General features: G+C 43.5%; 1 protein-coding gene across 1 annotated transcript; it reads left to right on the top strand.

Annotated features, from left to right (window-relative positions):
* The first annotated feature begins 701 nt into the window (after positions 1-701).
* On the top strand, positions 702-11,429 carry LOC311242558 (leptin receptor overlapping transcript-like 1). Its single transcript, XM_084331528.1, has 4 exons — positions 702-805; positions 2,760-2,835; positions 6,887-7,073; positions 8,384-11,429. The coding sequence occupies exons 1-4, from the start codon at positions 790-792 to the stop codon at positions 8,498-8,500; spliced, it is 396 nt and encodes a 131-aa protein (XP_084187654.1). The 5' UTR covers positions 702-789; the 3' UTR covers positions 8,501-11,429.
* The last annotated feature ends 4,474 nt before the right edge of the window (positions 11,430-15,903 follow it).

Genomic DNA, 15,903 nt, shown 5'->3' on the forward strand with positions numbered 1-15,903 from the left:
CTATGTTCCAGCAAGAACTATTATGACATCACCACAAATGTTCTAGAAGGTTCTATGTTAAATAGGATGGTTCAATGACTTTATCTAAATCCAATCAATATTAAACATTCATATACAATAACCTAAATATATATAGCTTTGGCTCTTACAGTGGTTGTGGCTTTTACAAATAGTGGTTATAGCTTTAGAGATAAATGGCTATTATCACTGGAGCACTAGTGTTGGGTGAAACAGATACTAGCCACAGATTCAGGGTCAGTTATTTTCCCATTGTACGAATTGTTAAGCTTATGGAATGTAAGGGAAATCTGATCCTAGGTCTGCGACTAAAGCCAGGAGGCTACGCTGTGGTGACGTCAGTCAGCAGCGGCCCAAATAGCAGTGTAGTTTCCCAGCGAACGAAAACATAAACGTTGTTATTTTGCTACCTTTACGATTAATTGCGAATATTTTCCTGTTGAGCTATAGAGTGTGGATAAATACGCACAGAAAGGTACACCATGCCAACCAGGCTTTATTTATCTAAAACGAGCCGATTTAGAAATGGTCAATGGGGAAATACACTAAATGGAACAGAGGGTGGAACAGGAAAAACCGAAAATGACGTAACCACTACACATCCCTCCCTATTCCTGATTTGATTTTTTTATTTTTTCATTGAGCTTGTGCGCAGCGCATGCGCAACGCCCCCCCCCCCTGCACGGTGCGAGCTGGAGAGAGGTCCAAGGAGGAGGAGGGCGCATTGTTGTCGTTTGTCAAGGGCTGTCTCTCAAGCTTCTGTCCAGGAGAATGGCCGGGATTAAAGGTAACGAAACCAATCTTCACCCTGCTTTACTGAAGGAACATAATAATTCCACACCAGTTGATTTAGCGGTGACGTTAACTTGTCTTATGATGGATCGATATATGCTAGTTTGCTGATGTTAGCTCACGGTAGCGGGTGGCTAGCTGCAAGGCCAACACAGTCAGTCAGTCAGTCAGTTAGCAGCTACAGCACCTCTCACTGTGTCGGCTGATGGATGATGGTAGTAGCCCTCTAGCCTGGTCGGTTAAGTAAACTAATGTCAACGTGATCAGCATCCACCCCCCACTGCAAATGAGCCTGCATTTGATTGATTGATTGATTGAAAACTTTATTAACAGATTGCAGAATGGGTACAGTACAGTACGGCTCAATACACACAATTGTTAAGGGGATGCAGACCAGAGAGAGAAATACTTTCGTCTTGTTTACATCAGGGTCCCCCATGTCATGTCGGTGTGTTTGGCTGTATTCAACGAGGAGGACGAACTACACCCAATTTAAGTTTCCATTGATTGAATTGATTGATTGACATTTGTTAACAGATTGCAGAATGGGTATAATAGTAACACAATTGTTAAGGGGATGCAGACCAGAGAAGTCTCATACATACGTCAAATGTATATACTCTCTTTTCTGGACTCTTTTTGTATCACAAACAGTACTGTATTTGCAAATCTGGTATGTCATAAATGTATAGATGTAGCAGTACTGTCTATCTGTATGTCGTGTGTGTGTTATATATGTTATGATGAATTGAAAATGGGGGACCCTGATGTAAACAAGATGAAAGTCTTTCTCTGGTCTGCATCCCCTTAACAATTGTATGTATTGAGCTGTACTGTATTGTACCCATTCTCCAATCTGTTAATAAAGTTTTCAATCAGTCAATCAATCAATCATACACGTTATCTAGTCTTAAGACAGTCGAAACAATATTAGTGAACACGAGCAACTCTCCCCCAAATCCAGAAATAAAAAGTGCTCAAAGTAAAATAGTCTTGACTTTCAGCAAGTCTGAAGCTGCTCCATACTGGATGTAACAGTACTGTATATCTGTATTGTCGTGTATGTCATATAAAACTTTCGTGGTCTGCATCCCCTTAACAATTGTATGTATTGAGCTGTACTGTACTGTACCCATTCTGCAATCTGTTAATAAAGTTTTCAATCAATCAATCAATCAATCACACAATGAACTGGGAACGATGGATAACATTTGAGGGCACCCAGGGGACTGCTCTTTAAAACCGGCTTTTGGCGTTTTCACACACTGAAGCGGTGTGACAGCCATGGTCTCTGACATTCGTTCGTATCGTATCGTACAAGACTGTAGGCAGCGGCCAGCAGGTACCCCCCCCCTCCCATGTGAAAGCCCCATGCCTCCCCGCCAGTTTCACATAATCCTTGCGCGTGAGCTAGTTAAGACAAGCTACTGGTATATGTGAAATCAGCTGATCACCATCACATGAGAATACCTCACCCATAGTAATACTAGAGCCCCCCTCTCCTACACACACACACACACACACACACACACACACACACACACACACACACACACACACAAAGAAGTTAGATATAAAACATGTAGCCCATTATTATTATGGTTATTATTATATCATGTGGCCAGCCATTGTTCTATCCCACCTTTAATGCAACAATTAATAACTGTACAGGGCAATATTCCTGTGGGTAGGTGGTGTGGGGATAGTGGCATGGGGCAGCGCTCCACCACAATATGAAAATAGTTGTTGGTTACTTATGATATAACTTACAAGCTAACCCCCACATCACATCATGAAAACATCACACCCCTGTCTCGCGATCTTTCCATTCTGTGTTTGTTCCGGCGTGACGGAATAATGGGGTAAGGTTCCCAGCTTGAACGGGCAGCGTGAAAGGAGCTACTGTCTGGGCTGTCAATGCTAACTGTTGCTCTCTGTCTCTCATCTAGCTCTGATCAGCCTGTCTTTCGGTGGGGCCATTGGACTCATGTTCCTCATGCTGGGATGTGCCCTCCCAGTGTATGAGTAAGTTACACCCATATAGTAGTAGAAGAAGAAGTGTATGAGTAAGTTACACCTATATAGTAGTAGAAGAAGAAGTGTATGAGTAAGTTACACCCATATAGTAGTAGAAGAAGAAGTGTATGAGTAAGTTGCACCCATATAGTAGTAGAAGAAGAAGTGTATGAGTAAGTTACACCCATATAGTAGTAGAAGAAGAAGTGTATGAGTAAGTTGCACCCATATAGTAGTAGAAGAAGAAGTGTATGAGTAAGTTACACCCATATAGTAGTAGAAGAAGAAGTGTATGAGTAAGTTACACCCATATAGTAGTAGAAGAAGAAGTGTATGAGTAAGTTACACCCATATAGTAGTAGAAGAAGAAGAAGTCTTTAATTGTCATGCAGATTAACACACACATGCAAGATGGGTAACACACAGCAACACACAGATGCACTGAGTCGCCAATTAAATGTCTCTCTGCACTTGACCCATCCCGTCGTCCTTCCCCCTAAGGGCAGCCGGGAGCAGACATGGGCGTGGGCCGCGCCCGGGGATCAATCCAAGTGCTCCTGTCCGTCTTCGTCAGAGACACGACACCGTTTATCTTATTGGGAGGGGAAACCCTTGCAAGCACAGGGGGAGAACATGCAAACTCCACACGGAAAGGCCCGGGAGATACCCCCACCTGGGTACCTGGCAACGCGGCGAACCCAGGACCTTCTAGCTGTGAGACGACAGTGTTAACCACTACACCACCGTGCCGCCCAGTAACCTCTCCGTGTGGGATTGGAGCTGCACGATGGGACACGAGCACGAGACACATTTCTGGGAGATCAGATCATTCTTTGTTTTCATAGGTCGCTATGGATGCATTTCAATTCACCTTATTCACCCTGTCACCATATTGGTGGAGTTTGATGTAATGTGTCAGAATCAAACCAAGCTTGTGATCACCTAACCTCGTTCCCAGTTTTATCTCCATGAGATAAAGCCTGGTAAAGGACTACTGCCGAAAGTGTCTATGGGGTAGAATTTACGGTGTATGTACTTCCCCTGGAAGCTGCCTCCGAAGTCCGAACGGACCAAACTTTTCCCGAATCCTGTCGGCAAACAAGCTAGAACGTCCCGGTCATGTAGTCAATTCTTCAGGCAAAGCCGTTGCAGTGGCTTAAACGAGGAAATATTGTGCACTTCACACGTTTCTATAATTGTTTTGTCGAAACCGGAAAGCCTGTAGCCTGTACTTCCTGTACTTCCGTTTAGACATTTTAGGAGGCATATCTTTACCAGCCTAGTGATCACCTGACTCACAGTTGTTCACCACTGTGGGTTTTGTGTTTTGAGATACATGGAAGTGAATTAGTCATCAGTTCACTGAAATGCACTGAAAATAAAGATGGCGCCAGTGAGGTGAATAAGGTGAATGAGCTGATGACTAATTCACTTCCATCTATATCAAAACACAGAAACTATGGATGTGAAAATAATCAGGTGATCTCCTCTGGTAATCAAGAGCTTGTAATTCCGATAGCATATATATATATCCTATTTCCGTTCATGAAGAGGCATTTGCATAGCTATGTTTTATCACTGAAGTGAACAAGCACTCGCGCATCATTACCTCACATTGCATCAGACTTACTTGACCAATATGACGGGAAGTGACCAAGGCGAATTTAAGTGCTACTGCTATCTCATCTCATCTCATTTCTGCTAAGGCTTAATAGCTTTAGTCGCTTATAGAGGGGAAGGCTGTTACACACACTGGGTAAAAAGATGAGATGAATAATAATAATAATAAATTTTATTTGTTGGCGCCTTTCACGACACCCAAGGTCACCTTACAGATCATAGACAAAAAAATACACGGCAAGGCAGTTAAAAGTCAAGGTAAAATTTAAACAAACAACAGGAAGTATAAAAACAGTGAAGTTAAAATGACAAAAAAAAAAGCAGGGGGTATAGTGAATATGCGAGTTTGAACAGATGGGTTTTCAGTTGTGATTTGAATGATTATAGTGAGTCAGACTGTCGGAGAGGAAGTCAATATTTCCCTTGGCTTGAGTGTATGGGCAGCAGGCCAAATATCACTTGTTGTGTTTTGAATCTGAACATTAAGCAGTGCTCATGTTTCTTCACCCTCCACCTGGCTTGACCACAGGCAGCATATATCAAATTGCTGCAACAAAAACAAGGTTATGTACATGCATAAAAGTAAATAAAATACAAAATTACAGTAGCAATAGTATACAAGGAAATTTACAATAAATAAGGGAGAGAGGGAAAAGAGAGAGGGAGAGAGAGAAGAAAAGGGGAGATGCACAGATAATGTTTACATTTAGAATGCCTTGTTGAATGCATCCAGTGAAATTAACACATCGATGTATACTTTTATTGTCAAAAAGAAAGTGTTAATTCCACCACAAGAGATATGCAATGTTAGTTACCTGAAATTATATCGTTTTTTGGGGGGGGGTAGAAACCCTGCATATATCGGTATCGGATATATCGGTAAAAAGCAAATATCGAACATCCCTATATCAAATCAATGTATCTTCAAAGTAACGAGATCTAGGATGAGACGACACCATGTAGCAATTATTTGGGAGATGGTTGGGAACTTGGGATTTAAAAGATCGGAGGAGCAGCAGAGCCATGGGAACTCAAAGATTTGTCGTTTGGGACTAGGGACGGCACGGTTCGTAGGCCCGTCACGATAATTACGTTATCGACTTATCGTACGATATATATGGATATGACCTCGGTATTGCCCATTGTGTTTTACATGCGCGTTTGTTCATATAAGATTGACACGACATTTAGCCAATCACGCTGCTCCTGTCCTCTGGTCGGCTCTGTGTGGGAGGCGGGGCTCAGGTGCGGGGGCCATGGTTAGCGTTTGTTGCATAAGCAATGTGTTCATTTAGACATGTGGTCGAGAGAGGAGTTGTTTTATCCGTTTTAACTGAGATCAGGACAAGGCGAGAGCCAGAATCGGTCAAGGATCGGGACGAGAGGGTGACTCAACAAGTCGGGAGGTGATGAGACGGGAGTACGAACTGTGTGCTGGAACTACTGCCTCTCCCTCCATCATCTACCTCCTTCCATCATCTACCCCTCCCTCCATCATCTACCTCCTTTCCATCATCTACCCCTCCTTCCATCATCTACCCCTCCTTCCATCATCTACCTCTCCCTCCATCATCTACCTCTCCTTCCATCATCTACCTCTGTCCATCATCTACCTCTCCTTCCATCATCTACCTCTCCCTGCATCATCTACCTCTCCCTGCATCATCTACCTCTCCCCTGCATCATCTACCTCTCCCTGCATCATCTACCTCCATCATCTACCTCTCCTTCCATCATCTACCTCTCCTTCCATCATCTACCTCTCCTTCCATCATCTACCTCTCCTTCCATCATCTACTCTCCCTGCATCATCTACCTCTCCCTGCATCATCTACCTCTACCTGCATCATCTACCTCCATCATCTACCTCTCCTTCCATCATCTACCTCTCTTCCATCATCTACCTCTCCTTCCATCATCTACTCTCCCTGCATCATCTACCTCTCCTTCCATCATCTACCTATCTGTCCATCATCTACCTCTCCTTCCATCATCTACCTCTCCTTCCATCATCTACCTCTCCTTCCATCATCTACCTCTCCTTCCATCATCTCTCTCCTTCCATCTTCTACCTCTCCCTTTATCATCTGCCCCCATTTTCAGTAGTTTATTGAACAATGTGGTTGAAAAAAATCACATTTATACAAATTGTTATTCAATATAGAACATGTTTAAGGGTCTAAATATATCTGCATGGGATCTTTGAAAATAATTTAAAAGAAAATAAAGAAAATGACTCCTGCAACATCAAGATGAATTCAATATATTGTTCAGCCCTAATCTCTCTCTCTCTCTCTCTCTCTCTCTCTCTCTCTCTCTCTCTCTCTCTCTCTCTCTCTCTCTCTCTCTCTCTCTCTCTCTCTCTCTCTCTCTCTCTCTCTCTCTCTCTCTCTCTCTCTCTCTCTCTCTCTCTCTCTCTCTCTCTCTCTCTCTCTCTCAGTAAATACTGGCCCTTGTTCCTCCTCTTCTTCTACATCCTCTGTCCCATCCCTTACTGCATCTCACGGCGGGTGGTTGACGACACGGACTCGGCCAGCAACGCTTGCAAAGAGCTGGCCATCTTCCTCACGACGGGCATCGTCATCTCGGCCTTCGGTCTGCCCATCATCTTCGCCAGAGCCGCCGTAGTGAGTTCACGTTCCATTAACCCTTTCACTACCACACTACAGACGGTTAACCTTTCACTAGTGTGGTTGTGAAAGGGTTAACCCTTTGGTAGTGTGGTAGTGAAAGGGTTAAAGCACAGCTCTCAGTCCTAGAATGGATTGGATAGATAGATAGGATAGGTACAATGTTTTCAAACTTTATTATCTACAGATGGTAAGTTAGTGTTGTGTTCATTCCTAGTTAAAGACAGTAGAGGTTGAGTACTTTATTATCTAAAGATGGTAAGTTAGAGTGATGTGTTCATTCATAGTTAAAGACAGTAGAGGTTGAGTACTTTATTATCTACAGATGGTAAGTTAGAGTGATTTGTTCATTCATAGTTAAAGACAGTAGAGGTTGAGTACTTTATTATCTAAAGATGGTGAGTTAGAGTGTTGTGTTCATTCATAGTTAAAGACAGTAGAGGTTGAGTACTTTATTATCTAAAGATGGTAAGTTAGAGTGTTGTGTTCATTCATAGTTAAAGACAGTAGAGGTTGAGTACTTTATTATCTAAAGATGGTAAGTTAGAGTGTTGTGTTCATTCATAGTTAAAGACAGTAGAGGTTGAGTACTTTATTATCTAAAGATGGTAAGTTAGAGTCTTGTGTTCATTCATAGTTAAAGACAGTAGAGCTTGAGTACTTTATTATCTAAAGATGGTAAGTTAGAGTGTTGTGTTCATTCATAGTTAAAGACAGTAGAGGTTGAGTACTTTATTATCTAAAGATGGTAAGTTAGTGGTGTCTTCATTCACTCTCCTCTTTGACCCTAAATAAGAGCGGGTGTTACATAGTAGGTTGACGATGTAGGCTATTATTGAAGCTCCCTTTTGTCTTTCTGATGGGTATATATTGCAATGAATGATACTGTAAATGTTATTAGTTGCTCTTTGAAGAGAAAAGAGGTAACGTTAGATATTTATTTGTTTGGTATAGAAGTATGGGCACCTGTTAGACGGGTGTAACTGGGTTTACTAAATTCTCAAAATGTGTAAAAAAAAGAAAAAAAATAATTTGTTGAGGTCCTAGTCTGGGGGAGGGGTTTTCTTTTGTCTATAATGATTTTTTATTTTTATTTTAGGGGGGGGGGGGGGGTGGTTTATTTTGTATCTATTTTTCTGTAACTCGGGGAGGGGGGGCAGTTGGCAGCATTTCCTTTTGTATGGTTGTTGAACTGTTGAACTGATGCTGTAAAACTGAAAAAAAGAAAAAAAAATACTAATAAACATATTGTTTAAAAAGAAAATCAGAGCGGGTGTTGAGCTGAACTGTGACTGTGTTTCCTCCAGATCGCCTGGGGGGCGTGTGCTCTGGTGCTGACGGGGAACGTGGTCATCTTCGCGACCATCCTGGGCTTCTTCCTGGTGTTCGGCTCCAACGACGACTTCAGTTGGCAGCAGTGGTGAACGCCAAGGGGGAGGGGCTTCGCGGGGGGGGACCTTAGTAACTGTTTTTATTATTATTATTAGCGTTATTATTGTTACTTTACTGTTCTCGTCATTGTTATTTATATGGCCGCCCATCCGGACACATGAAAACCAGTGCAATAATTATTTTTCTTTCTTTTTATAAAATAAACCTGTTTATGTATTTTCTTCAACTGACACTGACACCTCGGGTGGGAAATGTTGACGTTCAGTCAGATGTTTTATTTTTTTTTCTCTCATCATTCACATGTTGAGGTCCTCAGCTGACAGCCTTCAATCACATATTGTTAATTTTTATCAGTGCAGAGAAAACTAATTCCAGTTGAATGTCAAGCGGGACGTGGAACTGACCAAAAAATAAATAAATTCACGGCCGCGCTGTAGTCGTCATCTCTCCCCTGGTTAGTATGCACCCTACCGATACTAGTATGCACCCTACCGATACTAGAATGCACCCTACCGATACTAGTATCACCCTACCGATACTAGTATCAGATATCGGTCCTCTTCTGGTTAGTATGCACCCGTACCGATACTAGTATCAGATATCGGTCCTCTTCTGGTTAGTATGCACCTGTACCGATACTAGTATCAGATATCGGTCCTGTTCTGGTTAGTATGCACCCGTACCGATACTAGTATCAGATATCGGTCCTGTTCTGGTTAGTATCCACCCGCCACACATCACCCAAGACTCTGTGGGGAACGGTGTCTAGAACCAGAATGTTGGATGTCGTCACTTATTTATGCAGATGGTGTTTTAGGGAAGTGGGGACTGGGAGGAGAGTTGTTTTCTTCTTTTAAACAGCACAGTCAAAGCCAGTGCAGACGGTGTTTTCGGAAGCTGAGAGCTTCTGGCGCCTCTGACCTCCAAATCTTGAACCGATCGGCTCGAAAACAAACGCAGGCCTGGGCAGAAGCGGTAAACCTCCCTCGACGTCCCAGAGATCAAATTCTGAATGACTGTGCGATATCCCCCCCCTCCCCCCGGACGCCAACTCGATACAGGCTCTCGTTTGCTTCACGTTCTGCGGAGTGAAGCAGTTTTGTTGTAGCTATTGCCTTACAGTAAACAGCACAGGCTATCTCTCTCTCTGTGTGCATGGACTCGACGCCGCAGAGCAAGGGTTTCTAAAAGCAGGGGAAGCATTAGCAGGCCGCTAGCCGGGGATTAGGCTGACGACAGGAAGAAGGGACTTCACCGAGCCAAGTTAAGACCCCGGCGCTACTTAAACCACGGCACGCTGCGTCGCAGACGGCCCCTAGACGTATTAGAAATGTGGCTTTCAGCGCTGTGTTGTATAAAGGAAAGGAGGTGCAGCTTCAGTCCACCTGCTGTCTGCCTCCTCATGGGTTTGGTTTGTTGTACGGTGTTCTCTGTGTGTGTGGGGGGGGGGGGTTGAGTGAGAGACGTGCACATTGCATTCCTTAAACAGCCAATTTTTTTTAACAAGGTGCTTAAAAGGTCCTTGAAATTGTATCCTTTTAAATGCCCTTTTAAAATGAAAAAAATAGTGCTTGGGAAAGTACTTGAAAGTCCTGTCCTTGAATTTCATTTAGTAATGTCTGTGGGAACCCTGACATTGGCTCGTGTCGTCGTCGCTATAGCGCCTCTCGCAGGCCTAACGGTGTAGGTCACTCAGTCTGCTCTGTTACATTTAACTGCATTAGCGGAGCTAAGCAAGGTATTAAGCCTCTGCCGCCCCGCGGGCCACCGCTCCCGCACCAGCTGACTGCAAGGTTCTCACATCTAGTTCAGATCCAGCCCCCCCCCCCCCCCAGGTGGCACGGAGGTACCACTGTGAAGACGTGGTCTCTGGAAGGAGCGTAGAAGTGAGATGTTCTCGACTTACTGTTAAATGAGCGCTGATGAGTCGGGAGTCGAGTGTGTGCTTCGCTGGTCTTCCAGAGCGCACGGCGTCGACAAAAACATGCATGTAATACCAATAACGATAATATTAACAGTATCCGGGCGATGGTACCTCGCTTTCTCTTTTCCTTTTAATCGTCGTTACCTCACTTGATGAACTTATACCGTCTCAAAACAGCTGACATTCCTGTCTTACTTTATGTAACATCAGTTTTTGAAATTCATTCTAAATGGATATAATTCCGGTTATCTTCAACTCAGATCCATTCCCTCTCCGGTGGTCTGGCACCGTGCTGATGGATTAGACCGAGACATCTCTCTTTGATTGAGCCACGAATGAGCGAGTCCTGTTTTCCCCCCCGGGCTCCAGTGTTGGCTTCAAGCTCAGTCGGATGCAATTCAATCCCAGCGGGGCGACCACGGAGAAGACGCAACTCAAAAGATGTCCTTTCAGAGTCATTACAGTTCTGATCTGAAAAAGCCACTTGGCTGCTTCTGGAGGACGTGTCTTCGCCCGGAGCGTCGGGGTGGAACTGCATCCGGGACGCTCCGATAAGATGGAAGTCGCCTGTTTCGCTCCAGTTGATTTGAGTTTGGTCAGAATCCAACGGTTAGATGTTGCCAGACGATAGAAACATATGGCCTAGCTAGAGAATAACTGCAAGTTATGGTTTTTGAATGAGGAACACACTCCCAGAGAGCCGGCAGCATGTCGACCTCGCCTCGCCGCCAAGACGCCCTGAACTACTGAACGTCACGTCTTCTCAACGACATCAACCCCCAAATGTTATGAGAATCTGGTCATTGTGGGATGGGTCTGTCGAAATGTTTTTCTTTCTTTGTTTTGTTGAGGGGGGAAAAAAAGCTATTATGTTGTTTCACAGATCCGGAAGAATATTTAATTTATTGGTTGTGTTACGGGACGCTTTGTGTAGATGTCCGATGCCATTTTCTATCTCCAACTTTTGTGTTTTAAAAAAGAGGCACGAAGTCAACATGGTGGTTTTCTTTTTTAAATAAATGCCATTTTTGAACATCCTTTCCTTGAGTGATTTTAAAATGCATTTGAGCCACTCTTGTATTGGTAACAAACAGGCTTAGGCTGGTTCACTTTGTAAGGTCTTTACAGCATCAAACAGGCTTAAGGCTGGTTCACTTTGTAAGGTCTTTACAGCGTCAAACAGGCTTAGGCTGGTTCACTTTGTAAGGTCTTTACAGCGTCAAACAGGCTTAGGCTGGTTCACTTTGTAAGGTCTTTACAGCATCAAACAGGCTTAAGGCTGGTTCACTTTGTAAGGTCTTTACAGCATCAAACAGGCTTAGGCTGGTTCACTTTGTAAGGTCTTTACAGCGTCAAACAGGCTTAGGCTGGTTCACTTTGTAAGGTCTTTACAGCGTCAAACAGGCTTAGGCTGGTTCACTTTGTAAGGTCTTTACAGCGTCAAACAGGCTTAGGCTGGTTCACTTTGTAAGGTCTTTACAGCATCAAACAGGCTTAGGCTCCACAGAGTCGGGCATACTGTGAGCGGACCGGACTCCGCACGGCATGTCCGCAGTCGTTTGAGGTTTCATAGTCAAGCGTACCACCGCGTACCAATTTTCTACATTTCTCGTGCCAGTTTACTACATTTCCCACAATCCTTGCGGACTATTTACACTTTCTGTCATGGCGTCGTCCACCGATGTCAAAATAAAGAGTAGTTTATCTCCGTTTGCAATATTTTGAAATAAAACTCGCAGTTTTACACACTTTTAGAAAAGCCAAACTTCTCAAGTTTCTTCAGATGATGAAAAAAAGACATGGTCCAAATGATTATGAATTGGAATGGATAACGATTAGCGATAGTAAAACTAAATTGAGCGTCTACCTGCCAAAGTTTTACCGGACCAATCCTACCCATAGAACCATGATCCTGCCCTACTCACTCTCTCTTGGCACGGAGCGAGTGTTCAGAGTAAAATGCAGATTGGTGTCACATTTTTTATTTTTACAATATATTTATTGTATTTTTCTTTTTTTACACATATACGACAAAAATACAGGACAAAAAATACAATTCAACCCCCTCCCTTCCCCAACTCTATAGTTCAAATCGACATTCACATAAACATTCAACAAAGAAATACAGTAAAATGAGTCATAAGAAATCATAAAAATAAAAAACCCTCTTCGGCCTCCACCCCCATCTGTTTCCTTTTCCTATCCCCAAACTCATTTCTCCTATCTCTTTCCTTTACACTCTCACACCTTTCAAGAACCCTACAAATGTCACCCATGTCCTCTCAAACTGTTCCTTTTTCCCCTTTTGTATGTAGGTTAGCTTTTCCATTGCCAAATTCTCTGACACTTCCTTTAACCATTGTTTAGATCCTGGTCTCTGCATCTCCTTCCAGTTTAGAGCAACCACTCTTGGCTTGTAACAGACAAAAAGGTATCAATTTCCTCTTTCTAGTGTTAGCTGGAAAGTTCTCTGGGTACATGTGTAGTAAACATAACTTAGGATCGATCGGGACTTCTATCTCCGTCAGCTCGGAGATGAGCTCCAGAATCTCTTTCCAACACTCCTGCATCTTGTCACATTCCCACCACATACAGTGGTACAGGGTCCCCACCTCTACCCCACACTTGTGTAATTTCTCTGGTGTCATTGTATATTCTATAGACCCATTTGTATTGTAAAAGTTTACATCTGGTATTAATTGAAACGGTCTGACATTTGATCAGTGTCGCTTTTAATGCAGGTCGATGTCAACCAACACGCCGAGCAGCCTTCTGTGTGACACCAAGGCGTGATTACATATGTACGCCGCATTTCTCGGAGACGCTCTCTGATTGGCCGACGCCTGTTTCTACACTGGTTAAGCGTAGGCACTCTTCGAAGTTGGTTAAGGTTAGAGTCTGTCTTAGAGCATGGCGATAGAATGCCAGGTAGTTTGCAGGCTGTTTGACGAGGACATGGGCAAAGACACAGCTCGTCACGGATTGGGCAAACGCGTCAGTGGCCAATCAGAGAGCGTCAGTCAGTGCCAATCAGAGAGCGTCAGTCAGTGCCAATCAGAGAGCGTCAGTCAGTGCCAATCAGAGAGCGTCTCCGAGAAATTTAATCACGCGACACCAAGTGAGCGACGCGGACGTCTGCCCAGTCCGCTCCGCCCGACTATGTGGAGCCTGTAGGCTACAAGTGCCCCCTGACCTCCCAGCTGCCTCGTTGGTGTTGAGCCACCCTGACCTCCCAGCTGCCTCGTTGGTGTTGAGCCACCCTGACCTCCCAGCTGCCTCGTTGGTGTTGAGCCACGCCGTCCTCATGCCCTCTGACCTCCCAGCTGCCTCGTTGGTGTTGAGCCACCCTGACCTCCCAGCTGCCTCGTTGGTGTTGAGCCACCCTGACCTCCCAGCTGCCTCGGTGGTGTTGAGCCACGCCGTCCTCGTGCCCCCTGACCTCTGACCTCCCAGCTGCCTCGGTGGTGTTGAGCCACGCTGTCCTCGTGCCCCCTGACCTCTGACCTCCCAGCTGCCTCGGTGGTGTTGAGCCACGCCGTCCTCAGGACACGTCTCCGTCAGTGAGACGTTTCATTCTCATTGTTTTACAAAACAAAACAAAAAAAAAAGGATAATAACAGAACATCAAAACGAAAACAACCTATCTACAGAATAAAATAGAAGTACTTTATTGATCTCGAGGGAAATTCAGCACTACAGATCGCTCACAATAAACATCTAGGTAATCACAAATAAGAATAAAAATATGGTCAGGGATATACATTCTAAAATATGTATATACATTCTAAAATATACACCCAAAATATACAGTAATAAGTAAAAAAAAAAGTTAAATGTCGACGTAAAAGTCAATGCAATTGGAGCCCTCAGTCAGTGCTGGAAGCAGAGGAACAAATTTAAAGGGAAGACCTCTACAGGAAATACTCAATATTTAAGGTCATTCTTTTTCATATTTAGCTATAGTTCATGTTAAAAGGAGCAGCGAGAAATAGTTAATACTTGAGGACCAGCCAAACACAGAAAGCTAGTCCACAGAGACCACCATCGATGGCTCAGTGTGAATTGCCATGGTCCAGCCCTGGCACGCCCTGCAGTGCGGTGACCCCGCCTGGCACCGAGATCAGCCCATCAGCACCCGCCACGTCCATCTCCAGACGTCAGTCCCCCCCGAAAGCCTGTCCCACGTGTCCTGCTGTTCAGAAGACGAAAAACAAGAAGCTGTTCATCTCTACAGAGCATGTAGTGTTTCATTCCATATTTGGCTAAATTGCTCTTATTTCTTCTTTTCAACCAGCCAAACGTTGCTCCATTTTCAAGATAATGTAACATGTATTATTTTCCAATGAAATACAGAAGGAGGTCTTAAATAGTACCAGTGATGAGTAGTGTTGTATGAGTGAATGGGTAAAATGTGAGGAACAGATTGTAAAGCGCTTTTGGATAAAAGCTGTTATTTAAATGCAGCCATTTACCATTTAGTGTAATAGTCTATTTGCCAACACGATGAACCCGGAAATTTTGGAACCACCAAACTTTTATGATAGATATGGATAGTATGGGTCACCAGCACTTAGAAACTGCCGGATGCTAAGTTGTAAATGTTGGGCAACTTTTTTATTTGCATAATTAGCTAAAATTTGCATAATCGCCTAAATGGACAAATCTCAGAAACTACTTGATCAATTTCAACAATGTTGGAGTGGTTTTGGGGGTTATTCTGGATGCTGAATCCATTGGTGATACTCAAGAGTTATGAAATTGCAATATTTAAAAAGAAAATCCAAATTTCAACTAATTTTGGTGCAATTTTGGTGCATTTTCAGTCAATTAGAAAGTTTTAGAGGACACTGAAATTATTACATTTTGACAGCACAGACATTATGTATTCACAATATCTCTACTGACCCCAAATAGTTCATATGGTAATGTCATATTGTCATAGTACAGTAGATAGGCAGGTTTATAAAGATCTGCGTTGTCAAGACAAAGACTCACAGCAAATTGGAAAAACTAAATTAAAACTGGTACAACATGCAACTGGTGTACAATAACATAGCTTAATAAAACAGAAATAACAAAAGAAAGGTATTTACATTACTCAAGCATATAGGCCACAACATAACAATATGCACTTCCTCCTACTGCATAGTAGATAATTACTTCTCACTCAGAAAGTGGCTACCGTGTTCAGAACTCTGAATCCACATCATCAAACTCCTCATGATCAAACTCCTCCCCACTGTCTTCATCTTCCTCTGAATTTACTTTAATGTCATCTTCTTTTTGCTGCGAGTGTGTCAGTGAGTTGCAACATGTGCTGTCATTGCCTTTACAGAAGCAGTAGTTGGTACAAGCCAGGCCTGCAGCTACGCAGCTGCACTTTGCTTTTAAACATGGCTTCAAACCTGCTTTGCAGTTGCAACTAATCATTTCCAAGAGGGCAGGCGGAGCAACTGGGCTTCCATCCAGGACAGGCATGATGACTTCCTCTCCCTCCTTTTCACCCTCCTT

The sequence above is a fragment of the Notolepis coatsorum genome, assembly GCF_963971535.1.
Source record: "Notolepis coatsorum genome assembly, chromosome: 16".
Lineage (NCBI taxonomy): Eukaryota > Metazoa > Chordata > Actinopteri > Aulopiformes > Paralepididae > Notolepis > Notolepis coatsorum.